Source organism: Megalops cyprinoides, chromosome 21 (genome assembly GCF_013368585.1).
Source record: "Megalops cyprinoides isolate fMegCyp1 chromosome 21, fMegCyp1.pri, whole genome shotgun sequence".
NCBI lineage: Eukaryota > Metazoa > Chordata > Actinopteri > Elopiformes > Megalopidae > Megalops > Megalops cyprinoides.
Window position 1 is genome coordinate 24,410,409 of NC_050603.1, and position 12,869 is coordinate 24,423,277.

Consider the following 12,869-nt stretch of genomic DNA (forward strand, 5'->3'; position numbering starts at 1 on the left):
CTGCCCATCCCTTAGAGACAGGGTCTCGCTGCACCCCCTGTGCTCCTGGTCTCAGTGGTGTCCAGCTTTGATATGGGCTTGTTCAGCATGAAGTTGTGTGAACTCTGTGGTGAGACCAGAGCCCTTTATTTAGACAGAGCAACGGAGTAAGGGGGTCCCCACAGTTCCTACTCAAAAAAAAAAAATCATTTTTTGTTGGTCAGATTAACACAGATTCTATTGATTGTAGTGAGTTTGTTTGTGTTTAGCCAATTGGAACAGACTGCGTGAACCTGATATTTTAATTCACCAAAGAAGTAGTATTGACTCACACAAAGTTAACTATGATGGTGAACATCCAGTTAAAACTCCAGTTGATGAATGTGTCTGCTGTGTTCATTCACTGAATTAGTGGTAATATTCTGTTTCCATTTATGAGTAGTTATGTTATACATTATTTATTTCATTCATTTTGATACGATTTTACCTTAGTTATTGGTAGGTGATCCATCTGTGATCAAGACAGTTTTCAGTAATAGCTAGTACCTAAAATAGCTTTTATGCCATAGTCTTATATAGACAGCATCTACATTTGATTTGAACTACATTTGATAGTTTCCCAAAGCTAACACCAGATAGCTGCCACACAAATGTAATTGTAAATATAAATTTAATCAGGCTAAACTAAATCTAAGTCTCATACAAAAATCATAAGAACATTATTCCTCTGTGAATCGTCAGGAACTATTTGAACCTCCATGAACCATTAGATTAACCAGTCAGGCATGATTCTGCCTCTTGCAAGCCTCTTGATAAAGGGCTCTGGTGAGTGCTGTTGTACTTCTAATCGACTGACCAATAAGGAAGACATTGAGAGTTGTCTCAGTGTTGCAGCCACTTGGAACTGTCCATTTGTAATGACCTGCCCTCACAGCGTGTTAACTTGGCTTTTATAGAGTGGTCACTGGCCCTCACAGCAAGTATTAACCTGGCTTTGATAGAGTGGCCCTTCATTTTGCAGTGGAAACAGTGCACACCGAGGGTTCTTTCCTCCCTGTAAAGAAAGGGTTTGCTCCGTTTTTACCTCCATTAATGACTGCAGTTGGTGCCTGTGACCACCCACTCCCTGGGTCAGTACCTGAGTCCTCTGTGAGCCATGAAGCAACAGAAGTGACATAGTTAATATCACACCAACATTCATTTCGTGGTAAGCATCCATTTTCACCTAAGCTGCCAGTGCTATAATCTGTGCTAGCTCAACCCATTTGATATTACTGACAGCATCTGGAGGGTACCTGTGTATCGTGGTCTTAACTCCTCCAGAGGCAGAGACTGCCTGCTAGTCATGCATGACAGTGTGATGTTTGATGGGGCGGGGCATACACCAAGCTGCATTAGAAAAGGATTGGCTAATGGTGTAAAGGAGCATGGTGTTTCAGACACTCACCTCACTTTCTCACCTGTCCCATACCCTAATTCGGTGCCCATAGGATGGCTCAGGGGGGTGACAGGTAGGTGCGGGTGGATGTGTAAGACAGGAAATGCGAGACACCAGTCTTTCCATAGTAAAGGTCAAAAGATCAGCAGGAAACTGGGCATGTCAGGGTCTTGGGCCTCCAGGAAGGGGTTTCCAAGAACAGGAAAGGCATTTGAAAGTGTACACTGACACCATGATTGCTGAGTCTTTATACAGGACCCTCGAAATGGTTTATGTGGGACAGTGTATCAGGCACACCTCCCTTCAGTCTCAGTGTGGGTGTCTGATGCAGCTGAAAAGTCCAGATCACATCTGCACTCAGTATTTTTCAAGCAAAGTAAATGAAACAGAAAAACTACTTTACAAGATAGCAAAAATTGAATTAGTCCTATTTTGCCCAGAATAGCCACTTTAAGTTGCCCGTTAATTGTATTTAAGCCATTGCCAGAAATCAATAAAGCACATTCTTTTGGGAAAGAGAAATTTCCTGGTTGCCAGCCAGGCTCCTTTGAGACATTAATATTAAAAGGGCTGATTCTGTCTCTTAGCCTTTGTAATCCTCCTGCAAAGGATCCAGCTCCATTTGGTATTTTAGACCCTTTGAAAATCAGTCAGGGTTTAAATACTGACCCATAAATATGTGGTTAGACTACAACATTGTATTGATTGATCAATGCATCTGGACAGGTTGAACTGTCAGTTGTGTATCTGTAGACATGGTAGTCATAAAAAGTCAGATTGAATGTAGCTCTGTAGCTCATTATAATGCTGATGATTTAATAAGCTGGAGAAACATACAGAACCAGAAATTTAACACAAAATTTAAAATGGCTGATTTGTTTTCTGGACATTTAAAAATGTCTGTATTTATGATAACTGTATGCATTAATGTTTAGTGGTGTTTTAAAACGTCCTACTTGAATCATCAATATCCTAATTTTTTATTTGTTATTAGTTGATCGATTGATAAAAAGATTTTAGAATATGGCACAAATTAGATGTAGATAAAGTAGATGAAAATGTATGTTACATTGTAAAAAAAAAGCACAGCTCCTTAGGATAGGTGTAATTTATTCTCTTTATGAGGAAATAGACAATGTCGCCTAGCAAACATATTTTAGCTCCACCCCCTTGTGAGGACATGTGACTCTGACTCCTCCCTCACAGCTGGTGGAGCGTCTCGCCCCACTTGCCTCCCCTGTTTCTCTCGCTCTTAACTTGAACACGCCCAGGATTTCAACTGAGGTGACCCCTCAGAGCAGCGCTGACCAGGCTGTCCTGGCAACCTCCATGTTCAAATTCAATCAGGCTCTGAGCATTCTGTCCATGGTGTGGCTTGATTATGGGGAAAAGTGGTTAATGAATTACACCCATGAAAAGACAATGGAAGAAAAGGTTTCTCTTTCAAATGTCTAGAGAATTCCTTGTTCAGCCAGAGGTCTGGGGCTCATCGTAACCTTTCAGCTATAGGAAATGATATGAAATCAATGATGAAGTAACTCTCTATCTCTTTCTGTGTTTTCTCTCTTTCTCTCATCTATGCATGCCCATGGACCTGCAGAGGAAATTAGTGGGGACGGTAAAGTTTGGCTTTTAAAATCCATTTCACTCTTTCCAACACCTGCTACTAACACTTTGGAAACACTAAGGTGTCTTCATTGGTCTTACTGTCTTGTGCAGCATAGAGTAGATTTGTGATTGGTCTGTTTCTCCTTGTTTAGATCCCTGTGTTTCAGTTATGTCCAGGTGTGTGTTGCTGCTGTTTATCCAGTTTGCTTGCTGTTGAAACTTACTCATAGTATGTGATGACTGGTTTTCAGGAAAGGGGAGTCAAATTAAAAAAATTCCCCTAATAGAACTCATCCTGATAGAAATAGGGACTGCTATTTGCATAAAGAGGATAATCTAACTGTGGTCTTGCGTTTTTACATGTAGACTTTTTAATGAATTATGCATGTGCATAGTCACGGCTATACCTTCCTGTCTGTGCAGACACAGGCAGGGCATTGAGTGGTTTCACTTGTAGGCCTGCAGTCATCGATCGTGAGTGAAAAATAACAAGGGGTGAACTCATCCTTTTTCACACGGTGTGAAGGAGCTGCGAGTTCCCGGAGACTGCGAGACTCCTCTCCTCTGTGCCTGCCTCTTTGGGTTATCTCACTCCTCCCAAGCACGTTACAAACTGCCCCGTTCAGCTGGAGCAAGTCCCTGAAGCAGCCCCAGTATTTTTCTCTGAGAGGAACTGACTGCGGCCGCCGTTACTCTATTTCCAGAAAAAAAAGCAGCCGGCACAGACAGAGTGACTCTGAGCAACTGATGACTTAATCTGTTTTTCCTGAAGAGGTTTCTCCAAAAGAGAGGAGGAGGGGATGAAAAAAAAAGCTACATCCTTCCCCTCCACATCCCTTCCCTCCCTCTCCCCCTTCCTCCCCGCCCTCCCTCACTCTGCAAATGCCACAGCTACACTGCTGTGCGCCGATTGGCCCATCAGAACTGCGCACTGCACAAGCAGTCATAACAGTGGGAGCGGAGCAGGGAGGGGTTACCACAGGCCTGTGTTTGTGTGTGTGTGTGCGCGCGCTTGTTTGTGTGTATGCGCGTCTGTCCGTCTGTCTGGTGTAGTCATTTGCTGAAGAATGCTGCCTGTTCTTGGACACATTTATTTCAGCAGGGTTTAGTTTCTGGTGTGGAAGGGTACGTTTTCTGACGGGTGTGTTGCGTGTGGGACGGAACAAGCGCAGCCCATGCCAGAATCCTCGGACACTGACCGGACCTGTTGTCTTTCCGCAGAGACGGACGACTATGCGGAAATCATAGACGAGGAGGACACCTACACCATGCCTTCCAGTAAGTACTGCCCGCCAGGAGCTGTGGCACGTTGGGCAGAAATAGCTTTCAGATCCACTTTCACTGTAAGACCAGATGTTCTCCTCACATCCAAGTCCCTTTGAACGTGGCTTGTGTGCCGACCCTTAGCCTACTTTCCCTGTTTTTGTTTCCTTTAAGGAGATGACCTCCAACTTGCGTTATTTGTTGCTGCAGTAGCTGCTGATGTTGAGATGTTTGCTCCTCAAAGGCCAGCAAGCCTGCCTGTCCTCTCTAAACTGCTTAGAAGTCTTTTTTTACACCTTAAGATCTACATGCTGTTGCTGTAGCATTGCAGATATAGTCACACACTGGTCTGGCTTGATTCTTATAGATTATTCTGACATTCGATTTCAGCATTCCCTTCATAACCCCTGCCATATGCTGACCCCTCATCGCCATTTGCATTTAATTTCTCAAAGGCTGCAAGGCACAGGCCCTTATTTGGCTGAGTGTATGCAGTGCAGGTCCACACACAAACAGCTGTAATCCAGCTGTAATCTGACATCTGTATGAAGGCTGTATTGCGGTGATGCTGTGCTGGGAGAAGGTCATGGCAGAGCCTGATTAGAGCAGCTGATGTCTGCATGACTATGAATGGGCACCTCTGTCAGAGGGAACTGGTTCTTTTTATAGCGTTATGGTTTTACTGTGTTCCATCTTGAGTGTCTCAATTCACGCACGCTCACTTTCAGGCTCATTTGATATGGGGGGGGGGGGATTTTAATTTGCCAACATGTGATTCCACAGCTCCACAGCCAGCTGCTGGGTCATGGGTGATGAGATTATTTTAAACCCCCCTGGTTTGTTAAGCGTGCTCTAGCATTTGTCTTAGAATAGAGAAACCATGGCCTGAAACCGTCTGCCCCAACAAAAGCATGGTCTCACGTGACGTGTCACACCGTCACAGAGCAGCAACCACCAATCACGAAATCCAGTATCATCACTCCCGTTACCAAGGATGTAGGCCACTCAGAACCATAGATAGTGCACTAAACCTCACCTACAAACACCTTTTCCTGGGTAAAAGTGGCTCTTAAAAGCATAGATCTCATATTGAAGGAGATTTCACCTAAACATAACTACCACATTCACATTAACTAAAGATGTGGGGCTTTCAGAATTATAGATCTTTAACCAGAATAGATTTCACCTAAACAGAACTACTACAATCACATTAACCAGAGATGTGGGGCTTTCAGAACCATAGGTCTTTAACCAGACTAGATCTCACCTAAACATGACTGCTCCATTCACATTAACAAAAGATATGGGCCTTTCTACAGCCATAGATGTGACAGTGGAGCAGACCTCGCCATCTTGCTTCTGAAGGGAGCAGTTTGATTTGTGTTTCTGTAGTGTGTTTCTCTCACTGCTTTGTCCTTCCCCTCTCCCCTCCCATCAGTCTCTGTGTCTTTGTATCCACCTCTGATGTGTTCTAAAAGACAGCTCTTTTGGTTTCTCTTTGCTTTAACTGCACTGCAGAAAGCTATGGATTAGATGAAGGTAATTCACTCTCTTTTTTTCCTTGTCTTTCGATCCTTATGATTTGCTTGTTGCTTGTCATGGTGTGATTGTGTAACGGTTTGTGGTTTTTATGTACCCATTTTGACATTGGCTTGTTGTGCTTCATGTCTGTTTTTTGTTTGTGTGATTGTTCATTAGAGGTTATCATTTTCAACTGGTTGATAAGAATGGTTCTTAAAATGCTGATTTTACTAGTGGTACCTTGAATATGTTCCCTCAAATACATGAAGAGGGATAATGCAGCTAACTGAATCCCAGAGTATTTTTATGAGGGGAAACACAACGTATGAATAATTTATAGTGCATGCTTTTGAACTGGCTTGTGAAGAGTAACAAGATATTTGAAGTGACTCTTTGAAGCTAATAGCTATGTATATATCTGAAAGCGGAAGTGTGAAGAGGAGGCTTCTTTATTGGCCGATTGTTATGCTTATATTTGCATTCCCCCACCCACCTGACTGACTGTAAAAATGTTACCTGATGCTCAGTGCATGTCTGATGGTGTAATGCATGGAAAACATGGCTGCAGAGTGGGCTAGTCCCAACTGTTTCATTGTTGTCTTCATAGTCAGTAGCAGTGATGTTCACAGTTTAAATCCTTTCCCAGCCAACATGGTCAAGTAAGAATTCAAGTGCATGCTCTGTGTGGCCATAGGGCCTGGCACAAATGGACTGTACTTAGCACAGCATGCTGTTTAAGCCTGTACGAGTTTACTGCCCCTGTGAAAATGCAGTCAGCACTGAACAATGAGAGCAGGGTCACTTACGAGAGTGAGAAATGATCTATTTATGTCTCGTAGCCAGCCTGGCCCTCTTGCAGTTAGCACCTCATTGGCAGGCTGTTTGAAGGAGGTGGTGTACATAGCCATGCAGCAGGGTTATATAGTTTACCTCACAGTGGCAGCTGTGGCAGTGGCAGCTCTCATCACTAAACAACATGTAAAACACACAGCTCATTTTTTTCTTTTCAAAGACAATCCTGTGGTATCACTCTTTTATCACATCCTGCTCTGTGCTTCTGAGAAGTGTGTCCCTGAGCTCACTATTGGCTGTTGTGCATCCCCAGCCAGGGACTATGAAATCCAGAGGGATCGGATCGAGCTGGGCCGCTGCATAGGAGAGGGCCAGTTCGGAGACGTCCACCAGGGGGTATACATGAGCCCGGTAGGCAATGGGAGCCCACTGCCCCCCCCCCCCCCCCAATCCATTCCCCACCCTGTATCTTTATGCAGAATATCACATTTCCCAATGCAGCTGATCTGAAATCAGATTCAAAGTGCAGAATCCTCTGGTGCATTGTAATTCTGCGGTTCTCTGTACTTAATGTGAAGTGCTGAGCTTTTGGTGCCAGGCTTTCTTCAGAGGTCCAGTGCTAAAAGTTCTCTGCTTGTAAAAAAGTATATGGATTTGCAGAATTATAGTCTATGGTAGTATTTTTGTACTCCAAACCAACTGGTCAAATGTTTTGTCTGCTGCAGAATATGTACCAAGATATTGATGGTAGGATTTTGCAGCTGTATAATGTATGCTGTTGTGGCTGTAGCACACACATACATGAATAATATCCATGTTATGCTTTAAGGTAACGGTCAGATTTTGACTGTATGAATGCTCACATCACCTGACTTCCTGCCAAACTGTATCATGAATTGAGTATGAACCAGTCTTTATACTATACTACAATAATATAAAACCGCATAAGCGCAGAATAATCTTTATTATAATCATTTAAAAGTCCTGTGGTAACCCAGGGAAGTCCCCATTGTGGGTCATTTTTCTTCCTTTTGTTTTCTTTGTTCAGCCAGTTAGTGTGTCAAGGGTGACTTAGTTTAGTGCATGAGTAATCCATTTGAACAGCAGGCTTTTTGACAGAAGCAAAGCCAGGTTAAACATTAGTGTCCCACTGGGGAATTGAACCTACAACAGTCTGGTTGCAAATCCAGTCCCCTGACCACTGTGCAATCCTGCCATCCTTTCCCAGCAGCACAGCTTTACCAGCTATTAAGCGATTTGTTTCTGTCCACAGGAAAACCCCTCTCTCTCCGTGGCAATCAAGACGTGTAAGAACTGCACCTCTGATAGTGTCCGAGAGAAGTTCCTTCAGGAGGCCTGTAAGTGCTCATTCAGCCTTTTTATCACTACGGTGCTTTCGCAGTCATCAGTGCTGCTGTGAAGCCGTCAGAGGTGTCCTCTTCACAAGCGGATGATATGTGCAAACACTCCTGTCTTCCTGGCACTCAGCTGAGAGGCGAGCAGGCCGTTCAGAGCACCGAAACCCTCCGCATCGAGGCCAGGCAAACATGGGTCCGCCAGGGTTCGCTGGCTTCACCCATGCACAGAGGGAGGCTGTTTTTCCCTCCTTTAAAAAGTGCTGCACATTTTTGGAAGGTTGAGTGTTTGGAGAAGAGGGGGAACTCTCTGGTCCCCACCACTCCTTCAGAAAGGCCTCTTCATGCAGAGGAAATGCCTGGGCCAGGTGGGCCAGCTGGCTCATTCCAGGAGGAGGAGCGTGCACACACACACACACACGCATGCAGACACACACACACACACACACACGCTCATGCACAATGTGCATACACATACATACTCATACAGAGATGTATGCACACACACACACCTGCATACATTCATACACAGATGCACATACACACATATACATACACACAGAGGCTCCACTCTCAGCGCAGAGTAAACAGAGTGAGGAGCACTCCCCAGGTGTCCTAGATATCCCACTTTTTTCACTTCTATGAAGCCTTTGAGAGCTGCGCTATCAAAGACCACTGATGTTGAACAGAGCAGGAGAAGCACTGCTGTGGTGCTGTCAGCCCTGCAGACAGTCAGGAGCAGCAAACCTGCCTGCTGCCAGCAAAGTCTCCCTTCACAAATCTACCAGTTACAGTCACATTTTTAACATGTGCACATAACTCTGCAGCCTAGAGGCCGCTAGAGTAACCAAGGCCGTGGTGTGTGTGTGTGTGTCCACAGTGACCATGCGGCAGTTCGACCACCCCCACATAGTCAAGCTGATTGGCGTAATCACAGAGAACCCGGTCTGGATCATCATGGAGCTCTGCACGCTGGGAGAGGTGGGCACCGTGGCACTTTTAAACCATCTATGAATAACTCACTCTTTATTAATTATTACCTCATTAATACCACATGCTTACTATCTGCCTGCTGTTTTTAAAAATCAGTCATGGTTGATTACAAGTTGATTATAGCTGAGTATTTATGATATCATAGGTTAAAGTGGGAGTAAAATAAGGCAATGAAACACAGTCATGTAGTTTGCTTATTTGCCTTAAATAAGTTAGAACTCTCCACTGTTCTCTGTGCATGCTACTTTTTTAACAGGGAAGTGCAGACTCTGTAATCAGGCACCACCTGGTGGTATTTTTGAGAACCACAGTGAAATTTTGCCATTGTTGAATGGAAATGTTCTCTACTCTGTTTGTCTTGACCTGATGTGCTGTTACTGTATGAACATAGATTTTCCTCCCTCCCTACAGCTGCGGTCTTTCTTACAAGTAAGAAAGTATAACCTGGACCTGGCCTCGCTGATTCTTTTCGCCTACCAGCTAAGCACAGCCCTGGCGTATCTGGAAAGCAAGCGCTTCGTACATAGGTAAGAGCTGCTTTCGACAGAAGCATCACCTCGACTTTGGCTCAAGGCTGCCAAATTAAAAATGATGTAAACACAGGCACAAGTATTTTCTCAGCATAACAAAAGAACATTATTTGATTAAAGGCTTTTCAGAGGAGATAGTTGGAGAGTAGTTCAGGGGGACAAAAACATCCCAAACTGGATGTTTTTGCCCCCCTGAGTGAGTGTTGCGCCTGCACCCCGTTTGAGTTGGAGTGGAAGCAGTTTGTATGGCTAGGCTGTGAACATGCATGCTTTTCCTCACAGGGACATAGCGGCGAGGAACGTCCTGGTCTCTTCCACAGACTGCGTGAAACTGGGCGACTTTGGGCTCTCCCGATACATGGAGGACAGCTCCTACTACAAAGGTACCTGCAAAGGAGCAGAGCTGGCCATCTGTGATGGCCTGCTGTGACAGTTTTGTTTCAGTGTGTCCAGTGTAGCTGTAGTGCACATGTACTGTGCACTGTGTCTTGTTTTAACTGTAGTCTTTGCATCTGGAGAATCTGCCCATACGCACAGTAATGACTCTTAATCTCTTCAAATACTAAAATGAAAGCTGTATGAAATATACTTTATAGCATGTGTCAAAATGTGTCATATTTTTTTAAATAAATGTGTCCACACCGTCCTGTACCTAATTAGATGTACATATTGCATATGGTATTTTGATATTGTTTATATTATAAATATTCATATAAATCTTTAAATTCATGTGTGTTCAGAACTTACAGGGTGCACGTAAACACAAGGCCTGAGTTTTTGGCGCCATCTCTTGATGCAGTTGAGTTATTGCATACTGTACCCTCAGGCTTTTGAGCTACCAGAGCACACACTCTTAACATCTTAAAGCAAAGGTGCTCTGTCATCAGTTGCCATGTCATGTGCTTGTTGATATTGCTTGCGCTTATGCGAGGTCAGCAGCCAGTCTGACTTTGCTGTGGACTTTCTCCAGCTTCCAAAGGGAAACTTCCCATAAAGTGGATGGCCCCAGAGTCGATTAACTTCAGACGCTTTACCTCAGCCAGCGACGTGTGGATGTTTGGTGAGTTCGGCCCCTCTCTTTTCAGAATGGAGGGATCAGCCCTGTCTTGGCTGCTGTTCATTTCACACTTATCCCACGCGTCTGCTTCTCTCAATTTTTTAATGTGGGACCGTAACACAGTCCACATTAGTAATGTGAATGACAAGTGAAATAATAAAAAATGAATTAAAAAGTAGCTTTTAAAGAGGCTTTTCTGTGGTCACTAGAATGAATGAAACACCAGGTGGTCTACAGAATAATCAAGTGCCAAACAGCCATGTTTGCCAACTTTAATAGCCTGTCAGACAAATTGTAGACAAATTTGTATGTCTTAAGAAACGAACTGAATTTGATTTCCAGTGTACTAAGTCAGTGCACAGAGTTGATCCCTGTAGTATTGGTGATAACTGAAAACTGATCATTGATGCCCAGTTGTGAAGAGTGGAGCATCAGTAGTTATTTCACCAAATGGCACTCATGCTCCATACACACATGAGACTGAGTTGGGGCATCTGGCCTCAACCTCACAGCTGCTGATCTGCTTGACAGGGACTTGGGAGGCAGGAATGTGGAGGTGCAGCATGTCTAAGAGCCCCCCCCACCCCCCCTCTTTGTCTCAGGTGTGTGCATGTGGGAGATCCTCATGTATGGGGTCAAGCCCTTTCAGGGGGTAAAGAACAACGACGTCATTGGGCGGATCGAGAACGGCGAGCGGCTGGCCATGCCCCACAACTGTCCCCCTACCCTCTACAGCCTCATGACCAAGTGCTGGGCCTACGACCCCAGCAAGAGGCCCCGGTTCACCGAGCTCAAGGCCCAGCTGAGGTAGGCCTCCATCCCCGCTCCCAGCTCTGCCCTTCAGTCTCAACTCAAGGGTTTGACTGGCACTGTCTTTGAGACCAGATTACCACAGTTATATTTACATATTTATTTATTGATCTCACAGGCTGTCTCCTCCAAGAGCTACAGTGAAGAATCCCAGTCCATGGAAATATTGTCTAAGGCTACTTTACATGGATAGAGTGGTTTAGAGTGTTATTGAATGGGGAGAAGTCCTCATTCAGGGAGTTCAGAGGGTCAGCATTGTGGTGTAGTGGAAGGGAACAGGGCTCAGTTCCCTGGTAGGTCACTGCTGAATTGCCTCAGTAAATATCCAGCTGCATCAATGGATACCATGTAATAATTGTTAAAAAGCTATGTAAGTCACTCCAGCCACTCAAGAGCATCTGCTAAACAACTGTGATATAACGTAACATAATGATTGCCAAGACTTCAGGTTGTTCAGGATGCAGATTGTGAACTTGGGAAGAGCAGCCTGATTTGGACCCTGACATGGCACAGCATCAGCATTATCTAGGTCAGAGTACCATGCTGTTCTCCTTTTGCCTGAACAGAAATAGGGTGCTGGTTGGGCAAGATAAGCAACCACTATTTGACACTAGGTGGCACTGTGTTGCATGGATGACAGCGAAATGTAGTTGTAATGAGGGGCTCTTTGGAAAATTAAAAAAATTCCATTATAGTTCCACGGTCAGTTCAGTCAGTAGAGGAGAGATCACGTGACAATGAAAGCGTCAGTTAAGAGCATCTCTCTAGAGATGGCTCTCCCTGTTAAAAATAACAGTCAAACATGCAAAATTCAGGCAACCATTTTGAATAGGATAAAGTTAACAGTAATTTCCAATGAATTTTTTCCATTGCTGTGAATCCAGAATAGCAGGCCACAAAAAGGAGAGGGTAAATCATGTGTGTGCTTTCAAAAATAACTACAAAAATTTTCCCAAAGAAAGAACACAAGGTTAGCTGTGTGTGCTGTCCTCATCAGTCAGGACATCTTTCACCAGTTTGCAAGAGTTTTTCACAAATGGAATAAAATGTTTTATCAGTCCAATCTCTCTGAATGCGTGAACTCCCCTCACCTGGGGTGATTCATGCCCCCCTCAGTCTGAGGCACATCCTGTCTACGACTTACCTCATTATTGGCATGGTTACCAAGAGGTGAAGAACACCTGAGTGGCCAAGACACGCCCCCTCTCAGCATTTCTCATTCATTTCTCATTCGTTATGACATAAGGTTAGCAGCATTGCCTCTCTTACTTTTCCTCAGTCATTCAGTACCTGGAACAGTGCAGGTTCCAAGGAAAACGAGTGTGGTGATCTCTCACCTCAGGCTGGGGTTATGTGGCGGAAAGAGAGTTATTACAATGTTGTTCTGCATGAGTCAAAGCTCCATTTTAGGCTCTTGCGACGTCAGGCCCATCCTGGGCTGGCAGTGGCTGTGTTCTTGGAAACCATGTAAATATTTAGACTGCTATTACTATTTATAACAAATTAAGACCATAAAAGGCAAT

The 12,869-nt window shown here is 44.3% G+C and overlaps 1 protein-coding gene across 7 annotated transcripts in view; it reads left to right on the plus strand.

The window, feature by feature from the left end:
• ptk2aa (protein tyrosine kinase 2aa) overlaps window positions 1-12,869 on the plus strand; it is an 89,756-nt gene that overhangs the window by 48,261 nt on the left and 28,626 nt on the right. For 2 of the 7 annotated variants that reach the window (XM_036515638.1, XM_036515639.1), the window contains exons 15-24: window positions 3,018-3,035; window positions 4,247-4,303; window positions 5,807-5,827; window positions 6,915-7,012; window positions 7,875-7,959; window positions 8,837-8,937; window positions 9,361-9,476; window positions 9,762-9,862; window positions 10,450-10,539; window positions 11,139-11,343. In XM_036515638.1, coding sequence (XP_036371531.1) covers window positions 3,018-3,035; window positions 4,247-4,303; window positions 5,807-5,827; window positions 6,915-7,012; window positions 7,875-7,959; window positions 8,837-8,937; window positions 9,361-9,476; window positions 9,762-9,862; window positions 10,450-10,539; window positions 11,139-11,343 — 892 coding nt within the window. The remainder of the gene's footprint in view (window positions 1-3,017; window positions 3,036-4,246; window positions 4,304-5,806; window positions 5,828-6,914; window positions 7,013-7,874; window positions 7,960-8,836; window positions 8,938-9,360; window positions 9,477-9,761; window positions 9,863-10,449; window positions 10,540-11,138; window positions 11,344-12,869) is intronic. The other 5 variants (XM_036515641.1, XM_036515642.1, XM_036515643.1 and 2 more) reach the window with 3 other exon arrangements.